This window comes from Papaver somniferum, chromosome 1 (genome assembly GCF_003573695.1).
Source record: "Papaver somniferum cultivar HN1 chromosome 1, ASM357369v1, whole genome shotgun sequence".
Lineage (NCBI taxonomy): Eukaryota > Viridiplantae > Streptophyta > Magnoliopsida > Ranunculales > Papaveraceae > Papaver > Papaver somniferum.
The window spans coordinates 200,171,259-200,192,125 of NC_039358.1; the positions used below are offsets into that span (position 1 = coordinate 200,171,259).

The window sequence follows — 20,867 nt, forward strand, 5'->3', positions numbered from 1 at the left end:
AAGGTTCTTCTTCGCGGCATTAGGAAGGGTGGTCTCTATCAACTTGATGTTTCATCTCCAATTCCTCAGGCTTACATAGGAGAACGTGCTAGTTTACAAGCCTGACATGCTAGAATGGGTCATCCAATGATGCGCAAAGTTCGCAAAGTTATTTCTCGTGAGCAAAAAAACTATTTGCTTGATTTCCAAAGAGTTAATCCATCACAGGTTTTATTCGTGCAGCTATTTTTACTCAAGTTGGTGTAATTTAAATTAACCAAGGCTTGTTCCATCGACCTGGCTTCTTTTGACAGTAGGCTCATTTCGGCCGACCAAATAGAGAAGATACAATAACATTGCACAGCAAACAACTCCATTTTATTCGTTCTTAAGAAGAAGATCAAACGTACATCTGTAATTAAGTAAAACTCTTAACTAGATTATGTTGCCAATTAACTGGTCTTGTCGTCTTTATCATGAACCCATTTGGCAATTCTCTTTAGTAAATGAGAGAGTCTCTTTCCTGACATCGTAGGAAATCCTTTTATTAGCTTGTTGCATGGCTCCTAAAACAAAATCATACACACCACCATGATCAGCTACGTCCACGCCAACAATACCAAAACAAAAAAGGGCGCCATCGTCGTCAGAGAAGAAAATGTCAGAAACTTGATCAACAACATAATCTGCCTGTTGAAAATGAAATGTTATTGTCGGAAACTCATTCGGGTCAAAAGTGGGTGGTATAGCAAAACAAGGATCCAAAAGACTGTGTTCGGGAACATCAAGACGAGCACCTTGTGCTTCCATATGTTTCACCAACACCTGTTTAACTCTTTCAAAATGAGGCTTATACATGGTGCTAAGTGGAGCCCCAGAATCTATGATAGAGCCTCCTTTTCCATCCGGCTTAATCTGGAAATCTCCTTTTGCAAACTTTACTCTTTGGTCGCCTATGCTAATATCCTCTAGATGCAAGTGGTATGGCGTCCCAAAGTATGGGTTTCGAAATATTGGAGTTGTATGTACTGCTTCAGGCCCATCATCTCCAATTGTTGCGTCTGAACTAAACCTTAAATAGAATGATTTTTTAGGGACCATGTTTTTTTTGGGACCATGGCCTTATTAGGCCACCTTCCCTATAGTTATAAGGGGTGTCCTAAAACATTGAAATGACTAACCTACACTTAACCTAATTTAATTTAAAACCAACACAATAACCACCTCTCTCTATATATATATAACCACCACCTCCTCTCACCACCGCCGATTACCACCACCACCACCAACCACCGATTACCACCACCACCACCCACCACCGTCGATTACCACCACCAACAACAACAACCACCGATTACCACCACCACCACCTCCAATTATCACCACCAACAACCACCGATTACCACCACCACCTCTGATTACCACCACCGCCACTATATATATAACTTAATTTAAAACATTAACAAAGATATTCTCACAAACCCATTACTTGTCATTCGTTTTTGGTTGAATAAATGAGAACTAATCATCAAAATGAGTTGAAAATGGAAGTTGCAGAGAGGTTTAATGGAGTTTTTTTTTCAGTAAAAAGTTCGGTTATCACAAATTATTTTTTTCTTAACCGAACTCAAAGTTCGGTTGATTCACAAAAAAATACTTTTAACTGAACTCCTTGTATAAGAACAATACAAGTCCATAAGTTCGGCTCGTTCGCAAAATTTTGAAGTTTTCTTTGTAACCGAACTCTACCTATAAGCCCAGTTCGGTTGATTCACAAAATATATTGAAGTTTGCCAACCAACCGAACTTCTAACACTAGGTTACTTTTAACCTGAAGTTCGGTTGGGAACTTGGTTGCGTTGAAGTTTGCGAACTAACCGAACACACAAGATGTACTCAAATAAATTGTCAAGTTTAAAGTTCGTTTACCTACCATTTTATCCTAGGTAACCGAACATTGCACTGTACGACCAAAACCTCCATTAACGAGCGAGTTCGGTAACCTGCGTGTTTGGAAAACGTCACCGAACTGCGCTTTCAGGTGTGTTCGGTTACATGTTCTTGATATATGGTAACCGAACTACACTTTCAGATGTGTTCGGTTACATGTTGTTGACATATGGTTAACCAAACTGGCCCAAATTTATATAAAAAATTTAATTTTTTTGAAAGTTTGGAGCAATTCAACCAACATTATCTAAGTTTGAAGCATACCTGAGTACCCAAATACCCTTACTACGGTTGTGGTTGGTAAAATCCATCGTTTTTCATGTTTTCCTTCTTCATCTTCTCTAACTTTACTCTCTCAATAATTCTACTTCTTTAGAAAAAAAACTCATCTAATTTTTTAATCTCACTAATTATCTTTAACTTAATCATCTCACTAATCATTACACTAACTATTATTAACACTAGCTAATCATCATCCAAAATTAATCAGGAGTGTAATTTAGGTATTAATATAAATATCTAGATAAGGGGTGACCTATATTTACTTCTAATGTCTTTACCCAAAACAAAACCATGGTCCCCCAAGAAAAATCATGGTCCCGAAAAAATCGTTCCTTAAAATACGTGTGTGATCCCGCGACGTGTGGACTAGTATACGACTCCAAGCAGTAAGCGAATTTACCTTCAGAATCACCACGTAACTAAAGTACCAAAGATATGATACCTCCTTGTCCTAAACCGAGCATTCCTGCTACAGGAGCAGTTCCACGTTGAGGCAGCGATTTAGGTAGTTGATGACCATCACCAATATCAAGAACACCAAGATATCCTTCCCAATTCCTTTGTTCAAAACCACAACCCATGAGAAAATCAACAATTTCAAAGGCATCCTCATCATCTGAGTTTGTAGTAAATGTTTCAATAGCAAGATCACCAGATGTAACTTGACCGCTAAAATATACCTCTCGATATGTACAATAGCCTTGGTCATTGCAATTTTCTTCGCCACACAAACCCCGATGATCCTCACAAGGAAGTGGACGATATGTACGCGAATCTTGATGAGGAAAAATTGGCTCATCTTGATAGAAATAAGATGTGCCGCCTTGACATTGAGTCCATGTAAGATCACTACCAGTATCCATAATTAAGTAGTAGTCATTGAAAGTTTGTGGTTGATCACGGATCATAGTACCTATACCTACCTGAGCAAGGTAGTAGTGTTGGCCGTAAGCCAATGCTACAGGTAGGCGTACGCTGTCAGGATTCATCAAGCTTTTATTGTGAGAAGAAGCTTTTGATCCACAGTAGCGTGCTCGAGCTTTGGATTGCTCGACTAGTATTTGAAATCCTTCTGCTTCTGTTAAATGATCCCCTCAATATAAAGGCGATTCTTTAGAGTCGCTACGAATCATCTTCATACTAAACCCCTTGGGTTTAATGTAGAAATATTGGTTTTGGTTTTAAATCTCATACAACTATAATGAGATTGATTTCATCATTTTGTATATATACTACTTGTACAAATACATTGAATGAGTGAGGATCCTCATACTATAATTACATCAAAAGAATTAAATCTATTCCTATAAATTAATCAAAGAAATTAAAACTAATTACATCAATATTATACTTTGCAAGTGCTAATTTTGTTTCTATATTCTTCATTGCATGCATTCAAGCACATATTATTCTTTACATGTACTAATCTTGTTTCCATATTCTTCATTGCATTCATTCAATCACATATTATTCATTTCATGTACTAATCTTATTTCCATATTCTTCATTGCATGTACTTAATATGTTTGATATTATTATATATTTGCATGTGTTAATACCCCCCTCAAGTTGGAGCAGTAAATCCTGAACGAACGCCCAACTTGCCAACTAGACGACCAAATTGCGGAGCTCCCAAAGTCTTAGTAAAAACATCAGCCAGTTGATCAGACGACGGAAGATGTTTTGGTAGAATCAATCCACTTATTAACTTTTCACGAACAAAATAACAATCAATCTCGATGTGTTTAGTACGCTCGTGAAATACCAGATTTTGAGCAATATGAATTGCTTCTTGACTATCACAAGAAACAGTGATAGGAAGAGGACAAGAAATGTGCATGTCTTTGAAGAGACAAACTAACCATTGAAGCTCAGCAGTTAGATTTGGTAATGCACGATATTCAGCTTCAACTGGTGAACGAGCCACAGTAGGTTTTTTATTTGATTTCCAAGAAATTGGACTATTACCTAAGGTAACAAAATATATAGTGGTAGAGCGACGAGTAATTGGGCAGCCTGCCCAATCAGAGTCTCTGTAACCATGAATAGAAGGAGAACTGGATGAGGAAAAGAATATGCCATGTCCAATGGTTCCCTTGAGATATATTAGAATGCGATGAGCAGCATCCATATGAACTGATCTTGGATGTTGCAAAAATTGACTCAGATAATTAACTGAGTATGTGATATTTGGTCGTGTTACCGTAAGATATAACAAACGACCTATTAAACGACGAAAGCATCTTGGATCAGTCAATTCCGTACCATTTGTAGGAAGCAACTTGAGTTTTGTATCCATTGGAAAAGTTGATGTACGAGCCCCTGTGAGGCCGAAATCCTTAAGGATATCAAGGATATATTTTCTTTGACATATAAATATACCCTTGGATGAGCGAGAAACTTCAATGTCCAAAAAATACTTCAAACAACCAAGATCATTGATTGAAAAATGAGAAGCGAGATGCAATTTGAGAGAATTAATGAAGTTATTATCTGTACCAGTGATGATAATATCATTAACATAGACAAGAACAAATATAGAGGTTGTACCACGATGATATGTGAAAAGAGAATTATCACATAAGGATTTAGTAAAACCTTCAGATAACAAAACTGAAGAAAGCTTCGCAAACCATTGGCGATATGCTTGTTTTAAACCATAGAGAGACTTTTTAAGTTTACAAACTTTGGACTCACCTGGACGTGCCATACCTGGTGGCATCTTCATGTAAATTTCTTCATCCAAATCACCTTGAAGAAACGCATTGTTTACATCAAGTTGATAAAGAAACCATACCTTAATAGCTGCAATAGATAATAAGACACGAACAGTAACCAACTTAGCTACTGGTGCAAAGGTATCATAGTAGTCTATACCATCTTGTTGTGTGTAGCCTTTGGCTACCAGTCGATCCTTGTAACGTTCAACTGTACTATCAGCATTGAACTTGATTTTAAAAACCCATTTGCAGCCAATGGCTGTTTTACCAGGTAGTAAATCTACTAATATCCAAGTATTGTTGGCTTCCAAAGCAATGATTTCCTTGGCCATGGCTGCACGCCATTTAGTACATTTATTTTCCTGAGAGAATGATCTCGGTTCATCAGTGAGAATAAATGAAGCTAAAAAACTTTGTGTGAAGGAGTGAATTTGTCGAAGGACAAATAATTTGTCATTGGATACAGTGATGAAGTCGCATCCGTAGTAGAAAAACAATGGTAATCCTTTAAATAGGATGGTGGATTACGAGAACGAGATGGATGTGAAGGTATTGCTGATGATGGAATCTCTGTAGAGATAGGCACCTGATTACGTGGAGATGTCGTTGATTGTCCTAGCAATACGACAGGTGACGGAACTACCGGAACAATAGTAATATCGGCAGAAATTGATTCTGCAGGGAGTACAGAAGACGAGCGACTCATGGAATTGCGTGTAGAAATAGTTGGTTGTGCAGCGGAATCATGAGAAGGTACGACAGGATCTGAATGCCCAGAATGTGACTGAGACTGAGAGCATGGGATAGAATGCCCAGGACTTAGAATATCAGCACATGATTGGGACTGAAATATGGAGTCGTAATAAGAATAATCAGGCTGTGAAGGCTCAACAGAACTGATGATGATGAAGAAATATCTTTAAAAGGAAATGTATGTTCATGAAACACTACATCGCGTGATACATACACAGATTTTGATGACATATCAAAAATTTTATAACCCTTTTGTCCATGCGGATATCCGATTAAAATTCCAGGCTTAGCACGTTGATCGAATTTGTTACAAATACGTACATTTCTGCCAAAACAAAGGCAACCAAACACTCGGAGATGTGAATAATCTGGTGGCGAATTGAGAAGTAACTCATGTGGAGATTTATGAGATAATACTGGTGTTGGTAATTTGTTAATCAAATATGTTGCAGCTAAAACACAGTCTCCCCAAAATTGGATGGGTAAATTGGCTTGAAAGCTAAAGACCTTGCAACATTGAGCAAGTGACGATGCTTGCGTTCAACAATACCATTTTGTTGTGGCGTATATACACAACTGGTTTGATAGAGAATTCCATTTTTATGAAACCAAGATTGAAGTTCATTTGATTTGAACTCAGACCCATTATCAGACCTGAAAGTCTGTAGTTGAGGAATAATTAATGAATTGATACCATAGGAGATGCTGGTAATGTGATGCCCAAATTGTTTTATAACAAAGGAAAAGAAATATTTGAGAAACTTCAAAGTTTCAGACTTTACTTTCATCAAAAATACCAATGTACATCTAGAGTAATCATCTACTATTGTAAGAAAATATTTTGCACCAGTTAAAGAGGCAGTAGAAAAAGGACCCCATATGTTAGCATGAATTAATTGAAATGGATGCTTCGATAAAGAAACACTTTTATTAAACTTGAGACGAGATTTTTTTGCCCGTGGGAATACATCATATAAGTTTTTAAATGAAGAACGAACATAAGCAAAATTACGAGCTAAAAAATTAAAACAATTCATATGTGGATGACCGAGACGACAGTGCCATATATCCACTGGTTTATTAGCATCTAAAGATGAAACTGATGGTTGGAAACTGAAATGATAGAGGCTAGCGATGCGCCTACTCCATCCAATCTCCTTGTTCGTGAGACGGTCCTGAAAGATGCAAGACTCGTGTGAGAAATTGATATAGCAGTTTGTTGTGCTTGTAAGCTGACTTACAAAGATCAAGTTAAATTTAAAACTTGGAATGTGAAAAACATCGAGTAGCTGAATATTGGGAGATAAGTTCACAGTCCCAATATGAGTGACAGATATATTTGAACCATCTGGTAGTTCAACCGTGATTGGGTTCATAACCAATGTGTAAGAAGAAAAATAAGGGAGAGTGGAGCAAATGTGATAAGTTGCGCCACTGTCTATAATCCAAACATTATAAGCACAAGTTAGAGCAATACCTGCAAAATTGGCGAATGGAGTGACATCAGTGTCTCCATTGTCTGGTTCCAATTAAGACATAAGTCTGGCAAATTGAGCTGCAGTTATACCAGGAGAAGCCTGTGTATTAGGAACAGCAGCAGCAACAACATATGCCGGAGTTGAAATATCTTTGGATCTCGACGGATCTTTTGGTTAGCCATTGAGCTTCCAGCAGGTAAGACGAGTATGACCATGTTTGTTGCAGTGTTCATGAAAAAGTCTTTGTCTCTTGTTGGTACCATTACCAGCGTTGGATGTAGTCCCGGGATTGGAATAAAACCTTGTTGTGATTCCTTTTGATACAAGATTGTATAGCTTTGATGCATATGGCATTGGCTCCATTAATAGGCATTGACTGCGGAGAGCAGAAAAGCGGCCAGGAATACCCTGAAGGAATTCCATTGAACGATCTTGATTGTGGTGATCTACAAAATCCTTGCCTGCTCCACAAATGCAAGGGACGAGAGGCCTGAATGAATCCAGTTCATCCCAAAGAGACTTGAGTAGAGTAAAATACATTGCTACATTCATATTTTCTTGTTTCAATGAAGATATTGATTGTTTGAGAGCAAAAATATTAGGAGCATTGGTATGAGAGAATCGTTTTTTGATCTCTAACCATTAATCTCTTGCAGATGGGAATGATTGAACACTCCCACGGATTTCTGGGTCAACTCAGTTGGCAACCCAGCTACCAACTAAGTCATCTTCTCGAGTCCAATGGGAAAGATCAATTGGATCAGTGGGTTTCACAATGGATCCATCAATATAACCGAGTTTTGCTTTAACACTTAGGGCCTTTTTGATTCTTGTTTCCCATATGCAATAGTTGCACTGGTGAGAAGAGGGGTGAAGATGACAATGGTATGATTGTCAGCCGGATGAACGTAATAGGGGCTTGATGGGGATAGACATAATTCCCTATTAGGTGGAGGATTATTGTTGGGAGGTGGAGGAAGTAGAGTTTCATCCTCAACAGCCATTGTTGATGCAGTTGCAGAGAATTGAGAAAAATATATTATCTAACCTAGCTCTAGATTACCATGTAGAAATATTGGTTTTGATTTTAAATCTCATACAAATGTAATGAGATTGATTTCATTATTTTGTATATATACTACTTGTACAAATACATTGAATGAGTGAGGATCCTCATACTATAATTACATCAAAAGAATTAAATTTGTTCCTATAAATTAATAAAAGAAATTAAAACTAATTACATCAATATTATTCTTGGTTTTCTCTATTTCCCACCCTCTCTTTTCCTATTTCCTATCCCTTTCAAAATTTCCAGAAATAATTTACTTTTTCATTTTGTATTTTCCTATTTACTATCCATAACAGTCAAATTACTATGACCATAATTATTACCGTTTTTATTCGTCTTCTTCTTCCTTACTGAAAAAAAACCACTGGAAACCTTAAAACCCTAGATTTTGAATACGAATTAATTGGTGATCAACTGAAAAACCATTATTATGAAGATTCCATGAGTGAAAATCTAGGGACAAATATTAAAACTGAATCAAACATCCAAAAAAATTATATTAAAACTCTATTAAAAATTCATTATGCGACCAAGATTTAGAGGTCATTTACATCATCAATAATGGATGTTCATTCAGTTTTTTTTTTTTTAATTCCTGAAGAACTGGCCGTTCTTTGTTCTTATATTTTTTCTGATAGTGTTTCTAACATGGCCAATTATCCATCAATCACCTTCAATCTTTACGTTTGCCTGTTTCTAATTCAATTAGGATTTGTTCATGAGCACTCTGTAAATGCCATTGTGGGCCATTAACCTATCCAGTGGATTGTGTTTCCCCTGTATTAAGGTAATCAATTTTAATGTTTTACCAGGTACTGTAAAAGTCATCTCTCGAAATAGACTACATTAATGTAGATGTAGGGTCCCGAGCATGTACAAGTGTTTTATATGAAGTTGTGACTATGTTTCTTACATTGAAAACGTGGGCTCCCTTTAAGTCCATGAATGCAAGTTGCATAATTTTAACTTGATATTTACTTGGCGGTTGAAGATAATGGTGGATTGCAGAGGTGGGGAAGATGGAGAATAAATATCATCTCTAAATTAGTTTTTTTTTAATTTGGTTATCAGGTTATTATATCGTTGGGTGCAAATAAAAAGTCAAGAGATGGTATTTAGGATACATGAAAATCCTGTGGATGGTACATAGGATTATTGGGGATAGGACATTATGTGGATTGGAAATAGGAAAAATGTGGGTGGGAAATAGGGAAAACCTTATTCTTTGCATGTACTAATCTTGTTTTCATGTTCTTTATTGCATGCATTCAATCACATATTATTTTTTGCATGTACTAATCTCATTTCCATATTCTTCATTGCATGCATTCAATCACATATTATTCTTTGCATGTATTAATCTTGTTTCCATATTCTTCATTGCATGTACTTAATATGTGTTGATATTATTATATATTTGCATGTGTTAATATTTAACTGCAATGGTCGAGTTTAGTAGGAATGAAAGATAAACAACAACTATTGCTACAGAATTGATCGTGTCTGCATCTTTTCTACTCTTTTTTGATTGAACACAACTATAGGAAACTCTGAGCATTTTTGAGTTGGGAAAATGATTTCTTAAAGGTTATACAAAATACTATAATAATATATAAGATTTTCAAAATCTTTAAATGTAAATTAATTTATTCTGTATATATCGAAATTAACACATGCAGAATTGAATGTAAGCTGAATTTAAGAAACATAATTATTGCATATGAGAAAAATATTTTCATTTATGTTAAATAGTTTATGGTTTTGATTTTAAATTTGTAAGAGCATCTCCAATAGAGGGTGAAATTATTTATTTTTCATGACACGTAGAATTTTACACCTCCATTTTCCATAAATCCAGAGTCTAAATCTGTTCACACTCCTCTAACGAGTATATATTACACCTCCATTCTTCTGATTTATGAGTGCACGAATTCGCACTCATAAATCCATCTCCAATAGAAGGTCCTACGAAAAAGGAGGGGTGTGAAAATAAATAAGAAGGTTTTATAGAAAGTCTTATTTAGACATTGAGAATGACCTCCATGTCATCAATTTAACAACCTATTTAATTATTATTTCCAAATAAATTTTTCTAAATCAATTTAAGAATGGGCACCTAGCTCAACTTGTCATCCCGTTCCCTAAAGTTTCATGCGTTCCAGGAGGTCCCAGGCTCGAGCCCCTAGCGTCATGATATTGCTGAAATTAACATGGAAGGTAGAGTTAGTTTTCCCTTGCCCCCCTTGTGACACAATCTCAGCCCCCATCCGCTTCGCCTCCTTTGGCTAGGTTACCCATGAGGCTCGATGGTAGGCTAGCATAGCAACCTGTTCAATTAATGTAGTAGTATGTCGTTGGATCTTAGCTTGTTAGGCTTCCAACTAGTTTCATGTAATAATCGTTATTGTATAGTAAAATAACTTTTAGGCTTCCAACTAGTTTCTCGTTGGATCTTAGCTTGTTAGGCTTCCAACTAGTTTCATGTAATAATCGTTATTGTACAGTAAAAAAATCACTTTTATTCTTTATCCGAAAAACTAACCTTAAAAATAAGACCTTGCATCATTGGAAATGAGTGTGAATTCGTGCACACTTCTTAACGAGTGTATATTTCACATTTCAATTTCTACCCTTGATTTAATTTAGGGAGTTATGTAACGAGGGTTGTGATTCTTAACATGGAGGGTAATGGGGTCATCAGTTAAATAATCAACCAATCAGAAGAATATGTGAAATATACACTCGTTAGAGGAGTGTGAACAAATTTGGACTAATTGGAAATGGTACATGAGCAAAACATTGTTATTTTTCCCATACATATAAAACCCCATAAATAAGGATCTAAATAAAAACTCCACTTGGTTTTTTTAACACCCACTGTTGAAGATGCTCTAATATATTGAATATACAAGTAAAAAATAATTCCCATATTGGGAAATATAATAGTATCTTTCCTTTATGGTTCCGAATTTTTTTAAATTGCGATATATTGCCCAAAATAAAATTAATTACCAACTTAAATTACAATTACAAATATAGTACACCCTCCATCTTAAATGCTTTGACTAAGAGCATATCCAATGGTGTCTCTTTTTTTTTCTATGTGGATACCTAAATATTAGGCTTTTAGCAAACATTATGTATAAATAGAATCATATTTTAGTAAGCATATCCAATGATAGATGTATCTATATATATTTTGATACAAGTGTCATTTAGTTACAGGTTAGTTAATCAAAAATGTGGGCCAGAATAATTTTAAACAGAAAAATATATGACGTGGGTATGGATTGGAGTATCTAAATTTAGATATTCTCATCGAAACTCAAACTGTTAACTCATGCTAATTTTTTACTATCCAACCACCATTGGGGAGAGTTTTTTATGTTAGAGTATCTAAAATCCTATGTGGCGTCAATTTTTTTTAGAGACCCAAACTATATTGGAGATGCTCTAAGTCAAGATATTAGGAGATCGGAGGAGTGTACAAAATTATCCCTATTAAATGTTATGTTATTACTAAAATTAGAAGGAATATATGAAATATGTAAGAAAAATACATATTTGGTAATTTTATTATTTACAGAAATGTTTAAATAGCTATCTTCCACTTTCTTTCCATGCGGATCCGGTGACTTTCTCTAGCACTCCATGCCAGATTTTTCTCTCTGGGATCACCATGATTCCATTGATTTTTCCTTTAGTTTTCGATTTTTCCTTGTTTGTTTTCCCACGATTTTCACTTTTCCTGGTTTTCACATTTAGTTTTGGTTTGCGGTTTTTTTTTAGGGTTCGTGCCTTCCTTTTTATGGTTTTCTTTATTTTACAGTCGCAATGCCTAGAATCACCAGGGCATCTTCTTTCACTGCATCCCTTTCTTTCCAGGATGTGACAGACCGGAAAATTACGCCTTTGGCGCGTTCCCTGCAGGTCGTAACTTCCCCGATGCGCCATCATGAAGTTACGACATGGGCCTTACAGCTAGGCAAATGCACGTTCATTTGCCCTTGCAAGCATGCTCGTGGAGCATGATACAGCTATTTAAGCTTCCACACTGTTCCAACTTACCCTTGTTCCGCAAAGGGTTTATTAAGAAAATACAAACTTTCTTAATACTGCAAAAACGGCCTTTTGAGGCCCTAAACGAAGGAATTTGGCTAAATTCTGGTGACCATGTGGATTTATAGATCGACATGTCTTGATCTTTGGGCCGTTTCCCATAAAATGGATTCCTTTTGAGCTAAATTACGACATTCGAGTTTTTAGCCTATGTCGAACGCCTTGATAGGAAGTATGAGCATCCAAGGAATGGAATGCAACTAGCCTCATCAAGTCTGGCCACAATCATCTCTTGCATCGATCTACCGAGCGTAGATGATATGAGGGGCCAAAATGTCGCAATCATCTCCCAATTAGATGATATGAGCGACAAAGTGCTAGACCGGAAACGCTGCAACTCATTGCGGCTGCCTACGTACCCTTCCCTATTCTAAAGGGATCAAGCACAGACCGTAGTTCATCCCCGAAGGGACAAAAACTTAAACCAACTCGTTTGCGATTCCGTGGCCAAGCAATAAAGGTAATGTCCTCATCCGTATAGGTTGTTCCGTCAAAATGTATCCATGTGTTGCATGTTTGGTCCGCAATATGGCATAACGATGCCTAAGCATCAAATGCCCTCTTCGCGAGGCTACGAAAATGTAAATGAGCCTTAGGAATCATTTATACTCTTCCGGCTAAGCTATGAAGCTTTCGTGGTGCATAATCCGCATATACGCCATCAACCAACTACCCCTCCCTATATATGTTAATTTGACATTTTTACAACTCAAATTGGGGGAGAAAAAATCATGGGTACATCATTTATGTCCCTACTTTTGACACCCAATAAATATATCATTATACAACAATAAATATGTCCCTACTTTTTAATAACCTTATCCATTTAAAATTAGATTACCTTAATACCCTCACCTATATAATATTTTTCTTTATTTCAAAATGGAACAAATTTCTTCATCTACCACTTCATCACCACCACTAGCACCACCACCACCAACATGCAAATACCATTCTACCACCACCGTTCAATGACCACCACCTACCAACCACCACCACCACTAGTATTCCACCACTCCTTCACCACCAGTCCTCCACCACCACTAGTCCGTCGTCGCCGCCGCCACCACCACTTTGCCGCCGCCGCCACCATTGGTTCAGATACTTTTGGATCAACAATACTAGTTGATCCAAATAAAAATAAAACCAACAGTAGAAGTTGATCCAATTTAGGGGATCAACAACGGTAGTTGATCCAAAAAAAAAGATCAATAGTAGAAGTTGATCCAATCTAGTGGATCAACAATGGTAGTTGATCCACTAAATTGGATCAACAATGAAGTTGATCCACTAAATTGGATCAACAATGAAGTTGATCCATGTAAATGGAGTGAATTTGGCGTGATTCGAACACGCATTATCTGACATGGAGTCAGTCATGCTACCATTGCACCACAAGTTCAACATTGGAAGAAAATTACATGATTTAAACTACAAGAATGATTTATACTACAATCATGATTTAAACTACAATGTTGATTATACTTATCGAAGGAAATAATGTCACAATAGGAGTTGAAATGATCAACAACAATAGTTGATCCCATAAAAAATTGGGTCAACAACAGGAGTTGATCCCGTAAGTGGATCAACAACCGTAGTTGATCCCATAAAAAATTGGATCAACAATAGCAGTTGATACCATAAATTGGATCAACAACAATAGTTGATCCCGTAAAAACTGAAGTAAATAGTTTTACTGAAAGGACAATTGCTGGAATACCATCAACAAATGCAACCAAAATAAATGTGCAGGTCTCTTATTGCTTGAACAACGATGGAGTCAATATATGTAATAGCTGCAATAATAAATACAAAATGTGAGTGTCATATAAAATCGCAACCGGCAATAAAAGTTCAAGTTCATGCACATCATACTTATGTGTCGTCTCTACTACACATAATAACAGATGAGAAATCAACCAAACATAAAATGCTCACTACTATACATAATACCTAAAATGCTAATACACCAACACCAACGTTGCTACTGATTTTTTATATATAAGTATCATCTGTGAGTGCAAAGCTTCCAGCACCAAACTCATAACCCCACCTACTATGCCAAGGATGCCAATTGGTAATAGCATGAAGCATACTATACTCCAGACCGTTCTTTCTGCAATTGAGACATCCATTACACCGATCTTCCTGTTTCAAATGGGAGATAATGTATAAATAAAAAATAAAGAAGTGGGATAAAATTCTACACTACTGTTCAGTTTGAATACTAAGCATTTGCTTAATCCTGAATAATGATATACAATCTCAACGTAGATTTCAGTAACACCACTCTTGACAGTAACACTAACCATTACTATTGTGAAAGAACACAAAGTGAAAAATTCCTAACCTGACTCTGAGTGTTGTACATAATCGGTTCCAAAATCCACCCTACCAAGTCCATGCCACCACTACCAAGTCCACCAATTTCATCACCAACATAGAAGCATCTCCTTCTCCAAACCTAATCCTCCACTTCCACCAGCACCATCTCCAACTTTGTCACCACCAGCAACGCATCCGACTCCAAATCTTCCTCACAAATCAACAGAATTAGTACCACACATGCAATTGCATTTACAGCAAAAACAAATGAAATCAAATTTCAACAATCTCTATATAATCTTAAATCTAAGCCTGATTTTATGAATTTAGACCTAAATTTGTAGATCTGAATCTCAAAGAAAATCGAATTACCAGAAATCGAATCCCGATGAGATTTACTATTTAAAATTAATCTTCAAAATCCTGAATTAGTTGGCGACGACGAAGGTGGTGATAGTTGCAGGTTCGGTGACGATGAAGATGGTGGTGGTGGGATTGGTTTGTTTTGATTTCGAATCACATATCTCTCTCAATTTCAAATCTTATCAATCTCAAATCCAATTGGTTCGTGAATCTGTTATAAAGATGGAGACGGTGACTAAAGAGGTGGTGGTGGTGGTGGTGGTGGTGGTACTGGTGGTGTTGTTTGTGGTGGCGACAGAGATTGTTATGGTGGTGACGGAGATTGAGATGTTGTGGTTCGTTTTTTTATCAGAATTGAAGAAGTTGAAGTATATATCACATAAAGGTTAAAAATAGAAACTAGGGAAAATATGATTTTAAATAAATTTTCAATTATGCCATCAGGGACATTTGTAAAGTCTGTTAGGGATATTTGTGAAGGCCCATCAAAAGGAGGGACAACTATTCTATTAGAGCACTGCTCTGTCAAACTCGCATGCGTTGCTATCTCAAGCATGTTTGTCAATGTTAGTGATCAAAACTATAAGTCTTGATTTTTTGTCTCTTATAACTAAGTCTCGGACTAAGATAGTAAGTGTAGTTGAGCTCAAGGACTTCATGTAGATTCATCATAAAAGTAGAAGATCTACTCAAGGAACCGGTGGAACTTCTCGATAAAATGGTATGTGGAGACTTGAACTTCTCTGTCACTCAAAAGTCTATCTATTCTATCTCCTATTCTTTGAGACAAAAGTCGTATGTTATATATATAGACTAGATCATACACATTTGGAAATTCGAGTCGAGTATACCTCGCCTATTTATATCTCGAAATATGTGTTGGTAAGCTTTTCGCTTCGACCAAGTTTATCTTTACCTAGTGACGAAAGTCATGAATGTTTCAATCATTTTGAAAATTGCTTTGACGAGAAGTAGTGTAACAACTACATAACGTCCTCTAAGAATGTTTCAATGATTGGAATGATAGTTTAGATCACATAAACAATGGATTCTTTGAACCGAAGTTTTCGAACTTTGTTGATCAAGAGAACTGGAAGAATGGCAAGTGCCAAGTCCGCGAACTGCCGAAGTTCTCAAACCCGAGAATTTCTGCTGGAGTTGACAAACTACTTGCGTCACCCAAGTCCGCGAACCGGCGTAGTTCTCGAACCCGAGAATTTTTTCTGGAGTTTGTAAACTCTATTCAGTGTCTTAAGTCTGCGAACCTAGTCTGCTAACTTGAGAAGGTTATATATCTAAATAAGATTTCTGAACTTAATCTTAAAAGACTAAGGATGCATTTGCAAACCGTGGCTATTAAAGTTCATGAACCGATTCGAGTGAATCAAATCATCTTTGCTTAAATTGTGTCTTGTATGGTTACATAAGATTTCCTTGAAATTAAACAACTCTCTTAACTAGTTCATTTGAGTCAATTGAACTAGTTATGGTGAAGATGAACATGGTTGGTATGAAACACTCATATGGTTAACCTCTTTGGGTAGACTATTGTTGAACCAACAATGTACATGTTTGGGTGCGGTTAACAAACCTAGAAGCATACAGTCATTTGTGTATGACAAGCTAAGTTTTCGATCTAACGGTTGAGAAATATTAGCTTGAATCTAAATCAGGTTTTCATCTAACGGTGAATATTGATTGCTTTGTAACTAAGGAAAAACCCTGATTTGAAAGGATATATAAAGGAGACATCTAGTATTGTGAAAAACTAATCCCCACACCTTACGTGTGATACTAATTTGTGTACTAGAGTCGTTTCTCCTTTAACCTTTGGTTTTCTTCTTCTAAAAACAGGTTAATGACTTAAAGACTTCATTGGGATTGTGAAGCCAGACCGATACTACTTTTATCGTAGGTGTGTGATCTGATCTTGCATCTTCTATCTTAACAGTACAATCATACTAATTGGCTTGAGATCGTGAGAGTTATCCGATAAGCAAGATATAAAAAGTAATCACAAACACCTTCGTCTCATTGTTTGTGATTCCGCAACATCTTGTTTCGCTACCATACGATTAAGATTGTTGTGAGGTGATTGATTAATCTAGGTTGTTCTTCGGGAATATAAGACCAGATTATCAATTGGTTCCTGTTCACCTTGATTATTACCAAAAGACAGAACAAAAACTTTTAGGGTTTTTCTGTGGGAGACAGATTGATCCTTTGATAGACTTGTCTGTATGAGACGGATTTGTTTATTGTTAAAGCCTGCGATTTTGGGTCGTAGCAACTCTTAGTTGCGGGTGAGATCAGCTAAGGGAATCAAGTGCTCAGTATCTTGCTGAGATCATAGGCGTAGGGAGTACAACTGTACCTTGGATCAGTGGGAGTCTGATTGGGGTTCAACTATAGTCTAGCCGAAGTTAGATTGGAGTAGGCTAGTGTCTGTAGCGGCTTAATACAGTGTGTATTCAATCTGGACTAGGTCCCTGGGTTTTCTGCATTTGCGGTTTTCTCGTTAACAAAATTCTAGTGTATGTGTTATTTCTATTTCCGCATTATCTTTGTTTATATAATTGAAATAATACAGTTTGTGCGTTTGAATCAATCAATTGGAAATCCGACCTTTGGTTGTTGATTGATATTGATTGATCCTTGGACATTGGTCTTTGGTACCATCCAAGTTATTCCTTGTGTTTTATTATAGACTCGTTGATTTCTATTAGCTTGAGTAAATCAAAACAAGAGAGAGATATTAACTCCTTGAGATACTTTTATCTTGATTGAGTCTGACTATCTAGTTGATTCTCTAGTAAGTGTTTCGGAGTTAGTCCATACATATTGCTAAGAGAAATATTGGGTGGTGTTGTTAGACCCCCGCTTTTTCAATTGGTATCAGAGCAGGCAAACACGTTCAAGACCTTATAAGTCTGTGTTTGTAGCAATCTGAGTCTGAGGACAGAATCTCTTACGCATACCTCAAAGGATTACTCCTTAGTTGATTCTTACGAATCCCAAGGTAGAAAGACTGTCTCATCTTGTGTTGACCACTCTTCCTCTAATGAGACATTGGACACAATGGCAAAAGCTGAAATGGAGCTCACCAGAATTGCAAAAAATTCTACTGAGTTTGTTGATCTTCAGAATCATGAACAACTCATTAATGAATTTGAAAAGTCTATTGAGCGTGAACATGTACTCTATAATATCATAGAGTCATTCTCTAAGGATATTGAGAAACTTCTTCAAGAAAATAATCTACAGCATGAAAAGATTGTTGATCTTGGAAAGCTGATCAAAGAAGGCTCAATTAGAGAAAAATGTTTGATCAAGACACATTCATCTGATCTTGACAGACTTCGTGTTGAGAAAGAAAATCTAGATGCATCACTTTCACTAGACCATGAACAGTATATGACCTTGGAAAAGGAAAATTCTGTCTTAAGGAAAAATTCTTCTGGTTCAACTGTTCTTCTTGACTTACAGTACATGAAGAAATATCCTCCAAGAGAAGATTGTGTCGAGAAAAGTTTATATAACTTACAATCTTCTCACATGGCTGAAAAGTTAAAACAGATACCAACTGTTACGTCTTCTCCACGAACTTGTACCTTCAGTGAAAAAGGAAATCACTATGTTGTCCATTGTTTTGCCAGGAAGAAACAAATTTCTAAACTTCGCAATTTTCTTCTTTCCACTGTCAATGGAGTACATAGGTAGACGACTACTGCAGTGAACCTCTTCACAAGGAATCATACTTCTTATAAAAATGATCTTCTTCCTAGAAGTCATTACAGGACTGGGCTGCATTCTAGTGGTAAAAATTCTTGTGCTACCCACGAAAGCATGCCCTGTGTTTATAAAAATAACTCTGGTAAATCTAAGTCTATACTATGGAGACTCGTTTCCGAAAATACCCTAGAACCAATATCTAGAGGTCCTAGACTTTGTAATCATAAAGATTCCTCTCCTGTGCTTCCAGGAAGGGTTGTGAGACAGATCTCTAAACTTGGAGACTGCCATGAAAAGATAAAAAATGCTGAAATCAGATATCCTGGAGGAAATCACAACTATTCTCTCAGAAACTTTGGTGAGACTATGTCTCCCTCTACTACCTAGTAGAAAAACTCCATTCTTATATCTAACTTGAGAGATACAAGGATGATGTCTGAGAGATGCTCAAGTATGTTTTGCTGATTTTCTTTCGGTTTGTATGTTTAATATTTTTCTGGTATTTCTTTCTTTCATCTCTGTGACTTTTTAGAGACAAGGGTTCTTAGAAAACAACATAGTATGTAGTGTCTCTAATTGGGTCTATTTACTTTGGCATTTCGATCGGCCCACGAACGTCCATATCTCCTCAAGGAACTCTAGGGTTTCTATCTATGGTGTATACTTGAACACACACGTATATATATATATATATATTATAAGCGTTCATTAATCTTCAGAAAGGAACTCGATGGAAACTGTTCCAAAAGAAGAAGTTAACCCTAACTTGGAGGATGATCTCAAAGGATGTGATTCTTCTCAAGAGTTCATCATGAAGAAGATGCTTGAAAGGAAAGAGTATAACTCTTGGATTGGAGAGTCTGTCAAGGATCTAATTCGCGTTCAGAATGAAGTTAAGAGCAAACTTGCTAACCTTCAACTGCAGATAAACCAGCTCATTGATGGACAGACAAAAATCCTTGGTACTCAGAATATCTTGATCATAAATCAGAAGAAAGTTATCCTTGACTGCGCAAAGGCTCGTCATTATGCTCGCATTGTTGATCGAAAACCTAACGTTCTAACTTATGAACATGGTGTCTCTACGCTCAACATGATCAAGGATATCAGTGATTCCTATTTCGATGGACCATTTCAAAGGTATGAAATCATCAAGGAAAACTGAGTTTAGTTTGCCTAGTAAGTCTTCTTTTTGGTTTAGTTGGAAGAATAACTAGTGCTTTGAATAGCGATGATTGTGACTACACATAGCTATTATTTTCATCTTCTTTTTTTAGGTTTTTGGTTTAAATTCTAAAACTATTTGGAGGATGATGTTTTGCAATATTTTTGACTTGTTAAATTGAAACTTGTTATGGGATATTGGTGTTTACGTCCGTGAACTATGTTGTCCCATATTTTTTCAAAAGTAAGTCGTTCATGATCGACATTCGTTTATTGGTTTAAGAATGAATAGACTTTTGACATATACAAAAGTTAATCCTATATTGTCAATCTTTGACAGAAGATAGGTTAAAATATTTTGTATCCAAGGATTATTGCTATTGTATATGCTTGTGCAAAAGAATGAATCCTTGTGTATTCCACGGTATTGATCTTCATTGATCCATCCTTTTTGTATTACCGTGAGGCTCCATGATGTGTCTTATGTTGAGCGCGATACAACTAAGTTGATTATTCTTGATTAGCTTTGTTGGTTGTTCCGTAAGGTACGTTATGTTGAGCATATAGAACTAAATTAATCATCTTCTTGGTTATTTGGTTATTACTCCACAAATTCTCTTGTGTTGAGTATATGAACGATTAAGCCAATCACTCTCTTGTATGGTTATCGTAGTCGTTGCTCCGTAAGTTTACTTATGTTGAGCACAATGAATTAAATTGATCACTTTTGTGGTTAATTTCATTATGTATTCCGATTGAATTATTCATGGGTTTACTTATGAATAATTTAATTGAGTTTTGGATATAAAAAATCATTCTCATGGTTTTGGTGTCCAATAAAAATACTTCATTTCTCTTGAAATTAAGGTCGCCCGTTGTTATTCTTTCGGGAATGACATCAAATGGGGGAGATTTTTTTTGAACTTC

General features: G+C 36.3%; 2 protein-coding genes across 2 annotated transcripts; both read right to left on the minus strand.

Moving 5' to 3' along the window:
- Positions 1–453: 453 nt before the first annotated feature.
- On the minus strand, positions 454–1,080 carry LOC113357800 (aspartic proteinase nepenthesin-2-like). The gene has a single exon (XM_026601262.1). It carries the CDS (start codon positions 1,078–1,080, stop codon positions 454–456), a length of 627 nt encoding a protein of 208 aa, XP_026457047.1.
- A 1,550-nt stretch (positions 1,081–2,630) lies between these two features.
- LOC113357810 (aspartic proteinase nepenthesin-2-like) lies at positions 2,631–3,200 on the minus strand. Its single transcript, XM_026601275.1, has one exon. The coding sequence runs from the start codon at positions 3,198–3,200 to the stop codon at positions 2,631–2,633; it is 570 nt and encodes a 189-aa protein (XP_026457060.1).
- Positions 3,201–20,867: the final 17,667 nt, after the last annotated feature.

What these genes read in the sequence shown, in the direction of transcription:
- LOC113357810 (XM_026601275.1), bottom strand. Translation starts at nt 3,200, where the DNA reads ATGAATCCTGACAGCGTACGCCTACCTGTAGCATTGGCTTACGGCCAA.
- LOC113357800 (XM_026601262.1), bottom strand. Translation starts at nt 1,080, where the DNA reads ATGGTCCCTAAAAAATCATTCTATTTAAGGTTTAGTTCAGACGCAACA.